At 42.8% G+C, this 17,595-nt stretch overlaps 1 protein-coding gene across 1 annotated transcript; it reads left to right on the top strand.

Annotated features, from left to right (window-relative positions):
- Window positions 1-646: 646 nt before the first annotated feature.
- On the top strand, window positions 647-11,574 carry LOC308151147 (ER lumen protein-retaining receptor 2-like). The gene is made up of 5 exons (XM_080523969.1): window positions 647-856; window positions 3,685-3,785; window positions 4,307-4,465; window positions 8,996-9,248; window positions 10,687-11,574. The coding sequence occupies exons 1-5, from the start codon at window positions 766-768 to the stop codon at window positions 10,719-10,721; spliced, it is 639 nt and encodes a 212-aa protein (XP_080380095.1). The 5' UTR covers window positions 647-765; the 3' UTR covers window positions 10,722-11,574.
- Window positions 11,575-17,595: the final 6,021 nt, after the last annotated feature.

Genomic DNA, 17,595 nt, shown 5'->3' with positions numbered 1-17,595 from the left:
CTCGCCCTCACCCCCTTCCACGCCCCCTTCCACGCTCCCCGCCCTCACCCCCTTCCATGCCCCCTTCCACGCTCCCCGCCCTCACCCCCTTCCACGCCCCCTTCCACGCTCCCCACCCTCACCCCCTTCCACGCCCCCTTCCACGCTCCCCGCCCTCTTCCACGCTCCCCGCCCTCACCCCCTTCCACGCCCCCTTCCACGTCGACCTGCTCGCCATGTCTTCAACAGAGTTGCCAGATGGGGCGGGTAGCCGCCGAATGGGCTACTTTTGATCACACTGGGCCGGAAAAAAACCCATTTGGGCGGGCTGGACTGGATGAATAGCATTTAGGCGGTATCAAAATGTCAGTGCCAGAAAGTTACAAAATGCGTGAAGTTAAAACACACACCCTAGTAGCTACATACAATGTGATTTTTTTAATTTTAAATTTTATTTTACAAACATCATTGGCAACAGACATACAGTTTAGGGGTTCAGGAGATGGGCACCTGCCCAATAGTAATCAGAGGTTTTCTGACAATAATAGGTTTTGGGCTGGTGGTTTTTGGTGGATTTAGCGGATTTTAGACTGTGGTTAGGCTGGAAAATGACAATCCCATCTGGCAACCCCTGGTCTTCAGCTGTCTGTCTACTAACACACACCGACACCAGAGAGCTGGGAGAAGCTGCAGCAGAACTAGAACACAGAATAAAGTGCATGAGACAGCGGTCTCGCGTCATTCTCTAGTCTAGTATATCAAAGGAGACATTGTGAAGCATTAGTAATGAACATCTTCAGGTTAACGGGAGATCTCTCCCACTTGGCTGCCATCATCATCCTGCTGCTCAAAATATGGAAGTCCAGGTCGTGTTCTGGTAAGTAGCTAAAGCAGATATCTACCTATTATATACCTATTATATATACCTATTAGTTCCTCAATGAAGAATAAAACCCCCCATTCAAATAGCTTGCTGGCTATGTCTTCCAGTGTAGGCTGCTGTGAGTTTGTAGTGTGTAATGCTTAGCTAGCAACTTGCTTGAGCCGACTAGCTGTATTAGGCAGGTTTATTTGTACAGCACACATACCTGTCAACATTGGGATTTGAAAATAAGGGATATTTTATACATTACTTGACACCATGATGTAAATGGGAAAAGAGCAATGCTACCAGAGATCATTTCAAAACGGAGATAACCGAGGCTGCGTTCGTAAATACGCTCTGAAAATCTGATCACCACTCATGGAATGCCTCTTGTCCAATCAAATGACTTGGTCCCTTTATGACGTTGCACCTAGTGTGCGTTCCGGCGCTCTCAGAGAGGAAACAAGTCAACTCCGAAAGAAAGGTAAAATACGGGAGAATCCCGGGGAAAACGGGAGGGTTGACAGGTATGACAGCACATTTCCTGGGCAATTGATTTTACAGCCTGGGCAATTCAAAGTGCAACATTAAAAAAGACAGCAAGAGGAGGAGCATAGTAAGAAGAGGAAAACGACAATGAATAAAAGCAAGAAATAGATCAAACATTCAATAAGACCATAGTTAATGGATAAAAGACATCGATAGAAGTGTTTGTGTTGAATCATAACTGGTGTAAGCCTTTTAGCTTAGATTTAAATATGTTTAGGGTTTGGGCCTGTTTGATTTCTTCAGGTTTCTTCTTTGATTTCTAGCCAGCTAAACAGAGGTTATAGCTATGCTAGTACACAAGTAGGTCTCCTAGGCTGGCACAGCCTGGTGTGCCAATCAATAGTACCTTGCTTGTAGTACTTTGCTTGTCAAGCTCTGGCAACCACCCCCAAAAAGTGTTGAGCACTGCCTGCAAGCACTGCCAATAGCCTGATATGCTTGCCATGCATCAACAGCAGCTACACAGACTTGCAGTCTGCCCGTCACCGATCTGGCAGTGTTGTTCCACCGCCTGGCACTGATGTGGTAATGCCATGCCGTGTTTCAGACGCAGGTCATTGACCTGACCTCTGCTGGTCATTGACCTGACCTCTGCTGGTCAATTTAGGTTAGGTCGTTTGATTGTGTGGTCTGGCTTCTGAACGTGGCATTTCTAGGAAGCAGACCCATGGAAGTCAAGATAGGGGACTTAGGCCTAATGCGTGCAGCAAATGAGCTGAAATGCTTCCTACAATTGAGGTTCATTCCCTTTTTTCTCAGTGACCTCTCGTATGGGGGTCAGTTGGGAGTGGTGCCTCTTGGAAGCATGTGTTATAGTGCTGACTGGGCTGACCCTCTGAGATGAGATGTTGTACTGTGCAATATTGATGATGCAGATATCACATTTTAGTACAAAGCCACGCCAGCAGGTGGCTTTTCCGGGACTCAAAGACGCTGACAATATGGAATGAAAAAATTGAAACACAGAAACAACAAGCAACAGATAACATGAGCACATAGAACACAGAGTTAACGAACAGGCACAGGGAACATTTAACACAGCAATGTCCAGGAGGGGTGGGGGGGGGCAGGGGGCAGGGTTAGGGGAGATGGTTAGGGGTAGGGAAGGTTGATTGCATGGGAGAATAGGTAGGTTTTGAGGTCGGTTTTAAAAGTGTGGGAGCGTGATGGTGAGTCTTGCATACGTTTCACTCTTGACTGCTTCTTGGTGATATAATAAAGGGATATTCTATGTTGCGTTGGTCTTTAACTTGGTGCATGCGGTCATGACTCATACAGGACAAGAGACGTTTGTGCTTGCTGTCGCCTGGGGGACATCTGCGGGAATCCTGTCAAACAAGGATGTCGTTTATTTACCCGATATTTACATTTCTGCCGTTTAGCAGACAGCCTTTATCCAAAGTGACTCACAACAAATACATTTGTTTAAGTAAAACCCTCTAAAGAAAGAAGTGGTGTGACTTCTGCACGTTTCCAGCTGATGTCTGCTTGTCAGTCGAGGTATAACACGTAAGGCCATGTAAGGAAATGTTTTTCCCACAGGCCCTTTCTCTAAGACTGAAGGCGATATTATGACCTCTTCTGTCCCTCTCCTCAGATATACTCCTTCCCCAGAGTAGGTAAGTAGCCTTAAGAACCGATGGTTCTCGAGCCTAGCGGCCCTTAGGGGGCGGGAGCCTATCTCCTGTTTCCGTAGCGGCTGCCATGAGGCGGCTTGATGTACAAGTACACCCCCTGGACATGACGCTGGTATGTCGCAGGGTCTTACCCCCCCCCCAAATCCACCTCTTAATGCTGAGTGCCAAGCAGGGAGGCGCCATCGGGTACCATTTTTATAGTCTTTGGTAGGACTCGGGCAGGGGGATCGAACTCACGAGTCACGACGTCCCAATCTCAAGGCGGACCAAGTCACAAGATGGCTATTCTTCGAACTAATCTTCCTGTCTGCTAAACTCCGCTGCTGTTGAAATAACGTTTAGCTTCATGCAGCTAGGTACAATTCTAGACAGTGTGGAGGACACAGTGACAGTAAGCAACCTGTTTTCAACATAATTATGCGGGTGTTACGGTTAGGGCCGTCGCTGAGACCACCATTAGCGCTAGCGCTATCCCCTCCCCCCATCAACAAAAAAGTTATCCGCTCATTGATAATTGTCTCAGTGCAAAAAAAAGTGGCACCTTTTTGGGCCATCACCAGTTTGCACCCCTGACTCTAACCGCAAGGCCTCTGAGCTGGTACTCCCTCCCCAGAGCTGTTGTAAAAAAACCTGTCTTTTCCCAATCTTTTTCAGGCATCTCCGGGAAGAGTCAGATCCTGTTTGCCCTGGTCTTCACCACGCGCTACCTGGACCTCTTCACCTCCTTCTTCTCCTTCTACAACAGCTGCATGAAGGTGAGGGGAGGGCTGTGTGGTAAATGGTAAATGGACTGCACTTATAATAATAATACATTAGACTTATATAGCACTTTTCTAGACACTCAAAGACACTTTACAAACTGCTCCAACCGTCATTCAGGGTTCCCACGGGTCCTTGAAATCCTTGAAAGTTTGTGAATTTGAGAAAAAAAAATCAAGATCTTAAAAGTTTTTGAAAATAGACATGGGTCATTGAAAGTGCTTGAATTCCCCCCTCTCTCTTATTATTACTACTAGATCGTTTGTAAAGCGTCTTTGAGTGTCTAGAAAAGTGCTATATAAGTCTAATGTATTAATATTATAATTATAATAATAATAATAATAATAATAATAATAATAATTATTATTATTATATGTTTTATCTATTCGTAAAGCACTTTGTAACATTGAAACTTCTTAAGAAGAGCCCTGCCTGAGGATCATAGGGGAGTAAAGGGTTAACATGTCTGCTCTCCCCTCTCCCCCCTTTCTCCCCCCATCTCTCCTCTGTCCTGCAGGTGATCTACGTCGCGTGCTCCTACGCCACGGTCTACCTGATCATGATGAAGTTCAAAGCCACCTATGATGGCAACCATGACTCTTTCCGCGTGGAGTTCCTGGTGGTGCCAGTAGGGGGCCTCGCTTTCCTGGTCAACCACGAGTTCTCTCCTCTAGAGGTAGAGAGGCGTCAAAACGAAACACTGCATACTTAGTTTTATGAGTCAAAGTGACATTTATAATTTACAATGTTTTTGTTGTTGTTGTTGTTATTCTCAAGTGGGTTTACAAGAGGTTGTTGTTGTTTTGAAAGGAACAGTTATCAGTTAGCAGTCAGAATGCTCACTTAATCTCCTTAAGTGTTGGCTTAATCGCAGGGGTAGCCAACACGGTGCCCGCGGGCACCTGGTCGCCCGCAGAGACCACCTGAGTCGCCCGTAGGGCAAGTTCTAAAAATAGCGCTATTTACCATGAAGGTCCCTTTAAAACACGGGTCTCCAACACGTCGCTCGCGAGCTACTGGTAAAAAAGATGCTGCCTTCCCCCAAAAAACGACAACAAATAAATTCACCCTGGAAACCTTTTCCAATTTCAATCCCTTACTGATGTCCCCACCCCCTCCAACACAGAAAAATGATATCAGCTGTCAATCAAATTGCTACCGTCTGTCAACACGTCGTCATGTGATACGTTGTAGCGAAGACTACTACTACTGAGCTAAAGCAGAGTTCGGTGTTAGCAAGGCAGTGTGTAGCTTATACAGCGAGTGGCAAGCCCATGAGCTCGTTGGTAGCATTAGTCTGCCAGTAGTCTCGCATAGCCAGACCTATCTCCACACTTCGCTTCGCGCTGTACCAGCGCTGGAGAATATATACTTTTTGCGCAAGTGTGCGCGCGCGAGACACAAGAGTTTTTGCAGGGTGAGATGTCTGCAGATAAAAGTAAGCAAGTTGAAACGTTAGCAAATATACTTGCTGAGTGTTCTGACAGAGAAAGGCTGTTATTATTGTGACTAGTGTCTGATTATAGTTCCATGGTGTCAGGGCTGGACTGGGACAAAAATTAGGCCCTGCCATGTGGCTCAGACCGGCCCAACACAATCGGTCCGACACCGCCGATCAACATGCTGGCAGTCTGTTGAATATACCATTTGTAAAACCCCCTATAGAGCGGAGTAAGTGACATGGACAGCAAAGTATACCAATGCAAGTGTGAACCAGTGTACTCACTCACTGTTAACGTACTCCACGGTGATGAGACATGGCTGCTGTGCTGAGCAAACAATACCCATACTCAATACTGTTAACCCTTGTGTGGTGTTCGGGTCAACCGGACCCGTTTTACATTTTTACTTGGTGAGAAATGGTACAAGAATACATTTGATCAATATGAAACTCCATGGCCTTGGCTTATTTTCTATGAAAAACATGTAAAAGTGAAAAAAAAAATGTTTTACACATCCTACAATACCCCAACACATTTATGTCCTTCATAAGATCTTCGGGTCATTTAGGCCCGGATGCACAGAGACACAGAAACATACTCACACTCACACTGACACTCACTCACTCACTCACTCACACACCTCTGCTCTAGCTTTCCCGTGCCAAGAAGCCGTCTGCTCTCACACTTTTTACCCTTTGAAGTGCAACATTGTAAACATTTTTACATTTTCTTGCACTGTACAGAACGTATGCAGCAACTGCAAAAAGTACATTTGAGGTACACACACTGTCACATTCTGTGCTTCATGTGTTGTGTAGACAGGCATAACCATGCACACACAATTGTAGCCAGTGGTATTTCAGAATTATTTGGGATTTTTCAGACATAATACTGTATTTCGACAGTGACAGTGAAAACAGTGTACATTCCGTTCGTGTTTTGTGATTCAGCATTTGCAGACATTTTTGAGAGATGTATTTCATAGCTATTGGCAAAAACAATCTTAGTTTGGTTCTTTCATTTCTATTCTTGTTCATCACCTGTATTTTCTTTACAGCTTTGATTATAATTAGATAAATGTGAAATTCAATTGAGAATATAAATTCAAAATAATAAACAGCAATGAAAACATTTTTTCATTAACATTTTTCCTAGATAAGTATGATTTATGACACCCAGGTCTTTATTATAGTGGATTTTGCATTTTCAAAGTTAGGGGCATCATGTGCGTAAAAATGCTTCTACTCATCATGCTGTCGTTCGGCCCCACCTATTCCCAGGGGTCTGACACTTTGTGGGTTGTTACTAAGCATCCTCTGCTCCAGCCTCTCCAAAGGGCAGCCCCCTAAATCCACTAGAACAAAATATATGCACTTTTGAATGTGTACACAGTACCTATTGTGCATTATTGGGTACAGTACCTGTTTGTTTAATATTATGGGCTATTTTGGGGCTTTCTTGCGCCCTGAGTATACCCCCTTGTATGGGTCACCCTTGGGACTAGGAGCACCGTGTCAAGACAAGTGCTTTTAAAACCCCAATGATGTCCCGGGTCAACTGGACCCGAACACTACGAAAGGGTCCAAAAAGTGAACATCACACAAGGGTTAAGTAGTTGTATAACAAAAAGCTCGGCAGTCATAGGAATAATTACAATTATTTATTAACATTCTAATACTGTTAAGTAGTACAATTATTTATTAACATTTTAAATACAAAAATATCAAATATCACATCTTATCTACGAACACATGACACTGCACTTGGGTTGTCGGCCGAGGGATCAGAGTGGGGGAGGGGGCCGATGGACAGCAGGGCCTAAGCATGTGATTGGGCCAGCCCATGTGTTAGTAAAAACGGGGGCCGCCGCTTGATTCCGCGCTATTTTGGGCCGCGTTTTTTTTTTTTTTTTTTTGGGGGGGGGGGGGGGGGGGGTCAGGCGGCCCGACCGGCCCAAAACTAGCGCGGCCCATCTGCCAGCGGGCAGAAAGATTGTATGGCCAGTCCAGCGGTGCATGGTGTGAATAGTGTGAAAGAACTAGCTCTAGCTCAGAGGTGATGAGATGAGCTAGTCTGCTGCACACTTGCCAGCTAAAGAGCTAACTGGAGGCACTTTATTATTTTACTTAAAGTAGATATACAATCTTTCTTATTCTGCTAGAATTGGGCTTTATGGTAATACCATAATGGTATATTTACAGTACATGGACAGTGGATTGAAGCATTGGAACAAACCCTCACTCATTGAAAATGTCTGTTTTCTATAGATATTATTTTTCAGCAACCCAATATTCAATTCGAATTATGTTATGAATTGATATGGATCAATTTATACCTCTTATTAAATTATACATACTCTGGTTGTTATGTTTGCCTTTTGGTTGACAGCAAAAGAGGGAGAGAGGAGGATAGAGAGGGAGAGAAGGAGAGAGAGCAGGATGGTGTCGGCACACCAGAGAGAGAGAGAGAGAGCAAGAACCAGGTGAGAAAGTAGACAGGTAGTGAAGACCACATATGCCACAGTCCATGCCACCCCCCCCAAGGCAGCAACCAACGGAAACACTGAGAGCAGATAGCTGAACTGTTCAGTGTCAAGCCTGGAGAAATGGAGATGGAGGTTATAAAGCTCCAGAATAATGTCCAGCTACATTCACAACATTTCTGGAGCCTGGTAGACCCAAGCAACTATAAGAATATTCACCAAGCAGCCCTGAAAGTATTTGCTTTATTTGGCTCTACATGCCTTTGAGAATCAGATTTTTCTGATATGAATGTAATGAAATCTACTACTTCTGAACAAGACTGACAGATGAGCATTTAAATTACTCTATAAGAGTGAACCTAAGTGGATACACTCCAGCATACACAACTCTTGTAGACTCCATGCAGTGACAGTCATCTCAAGTGTAGGAATGAGTGAATGCTGGAGTGTATCCAACTAACCTAACTGTAATTATTACACACATGCACACATTTTTTTGAAAGAGACAAAAGAAGAAAAAAATACTAATGTTTTCTGACTGAAAAGACTATTAAAGGTGAATGCACTTATTACACACATGTGGACCATACAATTATAAGCTTTTGATAGTGAATGGAGGTGATGTGATACATTGATATATGGATACAGAATACACTGCTACTATTATAGTGAGCTTACACGTTGACATTGAAACAGCATGCTAGTGAAGAATCTCTGAGTGTATTGATACGTTATGAGAATGAATGTAAGTAATAAGATATGAGTAGCTCTCGGCCACTTAAAACATTTTCAAAGTAGCTCTCGGACGAAGAAAGGTTGGAGACCCCTGGCTTAATGTATGGTATATATATTTGTAGATCTAGACCAAAGAGGACCTTTTCATTAACTCTCTCTCTCTCCGCTCTCTCTCTCTGCTCTCTCTGCTCTCTCTCCCTCCTCTCTCTCTCTGCTCTTGCTCTCTCCCTCTCTCTCTCTCTCTCTCTCTCTCTCTCAATCTCTCTCTGCTCTCTCTCCCTCCTCTCTATCTCTCTCTCAATCTCTCTCTGCTCTCTCTCCCTCTCTCTCTCTCTCTCTCCCTCCTCTCTATCTCTCTCTCAATCTCTCTCTGCTCTCTCTCCCTCCTCTCTCTCTGCTCTCTCTCCCTCCTCTCTATATCTCTCTCCGCTCTCTCTGCTCTCCCCCCCCCACTCTCTCTCTGCTCTCGCTCTCTCGGCTCTCTCTCTTCCCCCGCTCTCTCTCTCTCCCTCCATCCATCCCTCCCTTTCTCCCTCCTCTCCATCAGGTCCTGTGGACCTTCTCCATCTACCTGGAGTCGCTGGCCATCCTGCCCCAGCTCTTCATGATCAGTAAGACGGGCGAGGCGGAGACCATCACCACCCACTACCTGTTCTTCCTGGGGCTCTACCGGGCCCTCTACCTCATCAACTGGATCTGGAGGTTCTACTTCGAGGGGTTCTTCGACCTGATCGCCGTGGTGGCCGGCGTGGTCCAGACCATCCTCTACTGCGACTTCTTCTACCTTTATGTTACCAAAGGTGAGTGGGGGGGTTAGGAAAAGAGAGAGAAATCAATTTTGGGAAAATCAAGACCCTTAATAAGTATTAAAAAGTCTTAGCACGATTTTATGAGGTCTTGAATTTTGTAGGTATTTTTCTGAATTAGACTCTGTCCAAAGAGTTTGAGTCCTAAAAACGTTTAGTAAAAGTTTGTGAATGTATTAGTTTTATTAAAAAACAAAGATGAACCGGAAATTCTGTTGTATGATAGTTGTCTAGTCTATTGCAAACTAAAACTGTTAAGTTAAAGGTGTCACTGATGTAAACGGTTACAGCTCGAAGTGGCGGTGAGGTCTGGAAAAATATTGACAAGGTCTTTAAAAAGTCTTAGAAAGGTATTGAAATTAACCTCAAGATTCCTGTATAAACCTTGTTTAAGTCAGCAAGAGCAATAAGCAGGGGTTAAGCTTCCTTGCTCAAGGGCACAACGGCAGTGGTAGATATGATGCACCTTAGATATGATGCCAGCAACCCTCCAGTCACCAACTCACATCCGGCTCCCTCCTGAGGCGGGGATCGAACCAGCGACCTTCTGATTGCTAGCCGGCCTCTCTGACCTCTAGACTACCTGCCGCCCCGACTTTACATTAATTTACTATACTCACTGTAATACCAGATACTGTCATACCATGCACTATGTCTACATCATCATCTTTTTGCACTATGCCCCTATTTGCACAGATTAGATGGTGTTTAGATAGAATAGAATAGACTTTATTGTCCTTGTACAGTTGCCTATACAATGAAATTGTAGTGGTTCTTCTGAAGGTGCAAAAACAGAAAACATATTCACATATTCACAAACATATACACATATAACATATCACAAATATTACACACTAGACAATTAAAAAGCAAAAATGCTATAAAACAAGCTAAGAGACTATGAGGTCCGTGGTGTCAAGTGCAAATAAAGACAACAATCTTAAGAAAATAAAAACAACTATAAAAGCAAGCTAAAAGACATGAGGTCAGTGGCGTTATAATACTATAATAATACTGTAAAAATATATAAATGTGTATAATACAGGCATGATAATCGCTCACCTTTCGGCGAAATTCGCCGTTTTGAATCCAAAATAGGTGACCTACATTCATACTTTTTTGCAATCTTGTAATTCTGCATGTGACCACCACTAGAGTAAATCTAAAAGAAATCAGATATGAGCACATGGAAGCTAATTTTTCCACAAAAAAAACGTTCCGCCGGGACCGCCTAGCAGGTTCCGGGTCTCGTATCCTTCTCACCTTTTTCACCCCGACCCATTTTCATGCCTGATAATAGTGTCTTAGTACTTGCTTCTCCACCCGAAATCTAGGTGTAATTGCAGATTGTTTTCAGTTTGTAAAGTGTCTTTGAGTGTCTAGAAAAGCGCTACATAAGTCTAATGTATTATTATTATTATCTCACCCTCAGTACTGAAAGGAAAGAAGTTGAGTCTCCCAGCGTGAGAGCCACAGACAGAGACCCTCGTCTCCAAGCGGACTCACAGCGCCGTGGCAACTGTCCCGCAGAGCTGACAGAAGATACCTGAGACAGCGAACGAATGGAGGGGGGGGGGACACTACAACATCATAATGAACGTCAACAAGCCCAAGGACTGAACAGAGGTCAGAGGTCACATCTCCGGTCACAGCCGCCTGGTCTCTGTGTCAAGCATCTTGCCTTACCTTTTTTTCATAGCTATTCGAAAAAGAAAAAGAAAAAAAAAAGAGAATAAACGTTGCTGTTCTGTGTGAGGTGTGCGCTTTACAATCAAACATGTGTTGCGACGAGTAGGATAGACTCGCAATGCAAAGTACAATGCTGAATGAATTGGTGATGAAATGCACAATGTACAGTCTTATTGAATGGTTTTGAAACATGATTCCTCCAGTAGTAGTTCCATGGCTGTACTGCCCCCCTGTCCCCTTTATGGTTTAAAAGGTCATGTGCATTTCAGTTTTGTGGTTATTGTTCTCTCAGGATATCCCAGTTACTCCTCAACTTGACTTCCCCATGAGGCCTACTTCCTGTGTCTGGACTATCCCTTTTCTCTGCTGTTGAGTTGCTTTTATTTTGATGCCTTTTTTCAGTTGCTGTTTTGATATATGATAACAAAGTGCATTTTTGCGTCTCAATTTCTGTTGAAGCTAATTGATTATGTTGCCAAAGGAGCGTGAGGGATTGAGGTAAGCCATAGCCATACTTGGATGAGGATTATAACACTAACAACCACAGGCAGGTTTTTGTGGTGATGCTAATTAAAGATCTGTACGTATGTCGCTGAGATGGAAAGTTTTCAATGGATTGTACTTTTTATTAAAATTAATTGTACATGTGGTTGTGGTTGTAGTGAAATCATTCTAGACCACAGGTGCCTAGTGGATCGCAACTAGTGTAGAAAAAAAAGTTTATTTTTAAAAATCTTTATTTAAATGTGTATCATGTGTCCCTCTGCCTGCGCTCCTATCATCCTGTCAGCCTCTTCAACACATCCCCAAAAAATCAATCAATCAAAGTCCGCTAAACTGACGAAGCAGAAAGCAAAGCACCAACGTCAACGTGGCAGAGGGCAAAAGAGCGAAAATGTATAATTTTCACGCAGAATGGCAAGAGGGAGAGAGAGAGAGAAAGGGAGTGAGAGAGAGAGAAAGTGTGTGTGCGTGCGTGTGTGTGCGCATGCGATGTTGAAACTGGACTGGTAGCAGTGGCGTAGGGGACGGGCCCGCAAGCGACGCACCGCACGCGGGGGGGGGGCAGCCACAGCCACTGGGGGCCCCCTAACATTGGATACTGTGGTGGGTTGACATAATTCACCCACGGAACTATGGGTTGGTAGTATTGTTCCGCACGGACAGTTAAGTGCGTGGTACCCGAGTTGTTTATTCAGTTCTACTTACTGCTTGAGTGTGTTGTTGACAATCGTTCATGTAAACGTGTCATTTGATACGCCGCCTACGACACCTGTCTCTCGGCACTACAATACAAACTTTTTTATTAGATTTTTTTTTAGGCAGCGAGACACAAGACCCTGCAGAAAAATGAGCAAGCGAAAGTACCTCAGTGGTGCGCAAAAACGGCAAGAGCAATATAAAATGTAACAAAATGCAGCGAAACTTCACAAAATGTAATCTTTTCTCACAAACCGACCCAATGCAGCTTCTGCGACTAACGCGGGCAGGGATGCGGATGGGTCAGGGACGAACGTCGTGGATGCACCTGTGTTGCACCGCGGTGGAGGTCAGTGTTACTGCAGCTGGCATGGCTCAGGCTGACCCGGCCGAGAGATCGTTTTCAAAACTCCAAATTATCAAAAGCTATGAGAAGCACCATGTCCCAGGACAGACTCTCCAGACTAGCGATTCTCAGCATTGAAAGCCAGCACGCACGTCAAATGGATTTAACAAACATACTATGTTTTTAACAGTCAAGTATTCCAGGTCTGGGGAGCAGTGGCTACTTACAGTTTTTGTGTTTAAGCACCAGCTGTCCTTCGTAGATATAATGAGGCCGCCTCCGCGCGTCTTCTCACTAAGCAGCGTCCTGTCCGCACGGTGTAAAGTCCTGCCTTCCAACCCGACCGCGGAGTCCAAGATGGTGTCATTGAGCCAGGTCTCCGTGAGAATAATCACACAGCTATCTCCCACGGTGTTGTTAGTAGCGACCTGCAGTCTCAATTCGTCCATCCATTCGTCCATTCGAACACTTTGCTCGGCTGCCCTCGAACAGGCGGTTCAGGACCATGTTCGCAAGGACAAACAGACTGAAGCTCAGCTTCTACCCCAGGGCCATTCAGGCCGTGAACACAGCAAAGACCTAGGTTCTAGGCCCTGGACAATCTAGACAAATTGATGACAGCTACTAGATTGAAATCAAGTGTAATACGGAAACACAAATGTGTACATTTCAAACCTGCAAACTGCGACACTTTAAATGAATGTGCAATAACACTATGTGCAATATGACAACCCTAGGGTACATAAGGTTCAGAGAATAGGAAATGTTAGAATAGGTATAGCATAGCATAGAGTACAGCACAGTGTTTTATTTGTATAGTATAGTATAGTGGATAGTGTACATAGCCTTTATTTATGTAAACCAACTCTTTTCCCTTCTTGTTTTTAGTTTTTTTTTCCTAGCACCAGGGGAGCCCCCCCTCCCAAATTTCGTTGTTTGGTACCTGTACTATATCAATGACAATAAAGACCATTCATTCATTCATTCATTCATGTTACATAGTGATGGACTTCGAACAGACTAATGCCAGGAGGAGAGGACGTTTTGGTCATTGTTAAAGGTAAGAATAGCCTATTATTTGATATTATTAGAGATATGTATTAATTTATCTTTTGTTTGTGACTCAATCAAGTCTCAAATCGAGGTTAACTCCACAGTTCTTTAGACAACAGGGCCCCCTATCTGCCGTCCAGAAGACTGCAGTAAAGGATACAGAATGATTTTGATATATCGAAGTTGTAAACAGACAAATACAAAAACAACAATAACAACAGCATTACCGTCCCTCCCTCCTTTCCCCCTCCCCTCCCATCACCTGCATCTCCTACAATTGAAAATACACATTAGACACAGCAAAATGAAGACACAAAAAGTGAAATAACATATGGGGGGGGGGAGAGTAAAACAAAATAAATAAATAAACAAAATGTGATTTGATTAGGTTTTTATTAGGAATTTACAATAGAATTATTTACGCATCATGACACTAAGTAATGTCCAGAGGAGAGCACTTGAAAGCATTATTTAAAACACTTATTTCAAAAGTGGTCCTTGATGCAAACATAAAATGAATAAAACAAAACATCACACATCATAAAACAGCATGAAAACAGCATATATTTTTTTATAAGAACACAGCATTAAAAAACACACATTACACACAACATGGAAACATAAAGTGAAACCAAACAAAACGGAAACACCCTCTCTTTCTTAGGGGTGAGCCATTAGTTCTCCCCATGAATATGACTTCACTTTTGTTTTAAAGATGGCTTTGCTTTGGCTTTGCTGAATATGCAGAGGCAGATGGTTCCATAAAGAAATCCCAGTATAGAAAAAGGAGCTTCTTGCTGTTTTACTTTTGACAAAAGGAACACTGCATGACATAATACTTCCTCTTGTATTATAATCATGTATACTTCTCTCCATATCTATGTTACAGTTCATACAGGCTATTCAAAGTCATCTACAAAAATGTTGCCTGTCCAAGGATACAGAAATGTTGAATGTTAACTGTAGCAGTGGGCATCTAATATAAGTCTGTCTGCTTCACTGGCTCTGGGCTTCTCTTGGGTTCTACGTATTGGTTTATGACAGGCGTTCTCTTGGGTTCTACGTATTGGTTTATGACAGGCGTTCGAGGATAAACAACTTGTACATTCAATGATGTTAGACTCTCTAGGTGAAAATACTAAACATGTTTGATGAATCTGGTCACATACATCTGATACCTACCATCTGATACCTACCATACGTATTGGAAAGAGGAAGCTTTTTGTCTTCTTTTAGCTCTATACTCCAACAATTTGGATAGTGATCAAACAATGGCTATGGGGTCAAAGTAGAGATTCTCTACTTTAATTCAATGTTGGGGGAGAGGGGGGGGTCTTAACTTTTGAACGCGTGGCCAAGACGCACGTTTGTATGGAGGACCAAGTCTGTCAAAATTAACAATAAATATATAGATACATAAATGAATGTATGAACAAATAAATGGATGAATACACACAGTATAACGAAATACATTTCTATATTTATTTATTCTTTTACACATTCATTCTTTTAGCCTGCTCGCGACCAGGCTAATTATATCTGACTCAGAAGGAGCTCAACCAAGCAGCGAATTATTTGAGCCACATTGATGGAACCGAACGCAACGCAAGCTAACATTATCGCCGATTAGAACTTTATCGAGGCTTAGAAGATAATCCACCTTAGTGGAATGGGCCCATATGTCTAGAGGTACTGTAAAAAATCTGTATTATATGAGAGCAAGAACCTGTCCAAATGTATCATCTTGCTCATTCAATGTCATTTCAACGTAATTCTTTCATTAGGCTAAAGATAATAATAATAATAATAACTTTATTTGTATAGCGCTTTTCCTGCATATGTTGCAGCTCAAAGTGCTTTAATCATTATATAATCTTAATTTAATTATTTAGTCATTTAAAGGCAATATTAAAAAGATGGGTTTTTAGTCTTGACTTGAACATATTTGCTGAAGTTGCATCCCTAATGTAAACCGGCAGTGCATTCCACAACCTGGGTGCATAAAATGAGAATGCAGCCTCACCAAATCTCTTCTTTTGTACAAGATGGAGCAATGTAAAGTAAGACTTGGCATTCCAATGACCTGCATCCTGCCAGTGAAGAACTACCACGAAGAGATCGACTTGGATGACAACATGGATGTCCTGCTGCTGAGGGCGCTGAAGCAGATAGTCAAGTTTGGAGACGACTTTATCAAAATGTTCCCACAAGACTGAGGGATCTGCATGGCTCCAGGGTTACAGAACCCTTGTGGGTCATTCTACAGAAACGGTGGCATTTGGAATTGCAAATGTCTTAAAATGTATTTCATTTTACTTCATCAAAACTTAGTGTACAATAATAATTCACCTCTTACCTTTAACGATCCCCAAAAATGAAAGCTTAATGTATAGATTTAAAAAAAATACATTCACTCAAACTGGCCTTACCAGGAGGAGTAGTAACGCCAATGACAATGATAGAAAACAAGAAATTATAAAAAACAAGAATTGCTCATTACATGACTCAAATATATGTGAACAATGTATATTTATCTAAAATATATATTACATGTGATCATTATGTCTATTTAAAGTATTTTGATTGCTGCAGAATGAGAATTTCTGTAGAATGACCCTTGTATTACAACTCATTGAGATGTTAACATGTAAGAACAGAATTTGTCAGGATACTTCCTCCTCTTTCTAATGACCCTTTGATTCTCAAGGTTTATTTCTCTGAATTAGCTCTGTGGTTTTATTGTATTGATTATTGTGTTGGGGTTGATTTTTTGTATTGGTATGAATTTCCATTTCTCTGAATTAGCTTCTACCACAGGGCCGTCCAGGCCCTGAACACAGCAAAGACCTAGGTTCTGGGCCCTGGACAGTCTGGACGGATTGATGGCAGCTGCTGGACTGAAAAAATCAGGTGTAGTGCTGAGGCACAAATATGTACATTTCAAGCCTGCAAACTGCGACACTTTAAATAAATGTGCAATAACACTATTGTGCAATATGACAACCCTAGTCGTCTATCTGTACAGTATAGTATAGTGGATAGTGTACATAGCCTTTATTTATGTAAACCAGCTCCTTCCCTTCTTGTGATTTTTTAAAAAGTTTATTTTTCTTTCCTAACACCAGGGGAGCCACCCCTCCTAAATTTCGTTGTTTGGTACCTGTACTGTAGCAATGACAATAAAGACCATTCATTCATTCATTCATAGCTCTGCGATTTTATTGTATTGATTATTGTGTTGAGGTTGAGGTTGATGTTGATGTGAACCTGCTGCAGAACTAACTCCCCCTAGGGGACAATAAAGAAACCTCCTACCTTGAATTCAATTTGTATTCTGTTTAGGTAAGACAAATTAAAAATAATTAGACATTTACATTTGACATTTCGAAGGCGCTTTTATCCAAAGCGACTTACAACAAGTGCATTTTGTCTAAAGAATCATCTATACGTCATCATAATACGACATCTATACTGTGACGGGTACATGTTGATACTGATCTAAAGTAAATTTGTGACAAACTAAACTAGAGACTACACATTTACAACAAAAAGACTACATTCCCCACATTGAGGACATGACGTCATCACGTGATCGTCTGGGGGTGGCGTTCGTAAACAAGCGCTGGAAAATCTGATCGGCACTCATGCAATGCCTCTTGTCCAATCAAATGACTTGGTCCCTTTATCACGTTGAACCCAGTGTGCACTCCGGTGCTCACGGAGCGCATTGACGAACGCACCCCTTGGTCAAACAGCTCAGCTGTCGGTGGGAAAACGACCGAACGGGAAAAACACCGATCCACTACGTCACACACCGAAACGCTTCCAGGGAGGGACAACAAACCGCACGGATTTCGCTATTTCAATTTCAGCGTTCCCCCCCCCCTCCCTTGCATTCGTTGGATAATAATAATAACGCAATCCCATTCTGGCTGGGGGAGGAGGAGGGGGGTTACATTTAATTAATTAAGTAGGAAATAATTCACAAGAGGAGCAGGGTTATTTCATTTGAGAAAGGGAAGGAGGGAAGAAGAGGAGGAGGAGGAGGAGAAA

The sequence above is a fragment of the Nansenia antarctica genome (assembly GCF_963989245.1).
Source record: "Nansenia antarctica genome assembly, chromosome: 2".
NCBI classification, from domain to species: domain Eukaryota; kingdom Metazoa; phylum Chordata; class Actinopteri; order Argentiniformes; family Microstomatidae; genus Nansenia; species Nansenia antarctica.
Note: the sequence above shows the minus strand (reverse complement) of the source record. Positions and strands in the feature narration are given on the sequence as shown.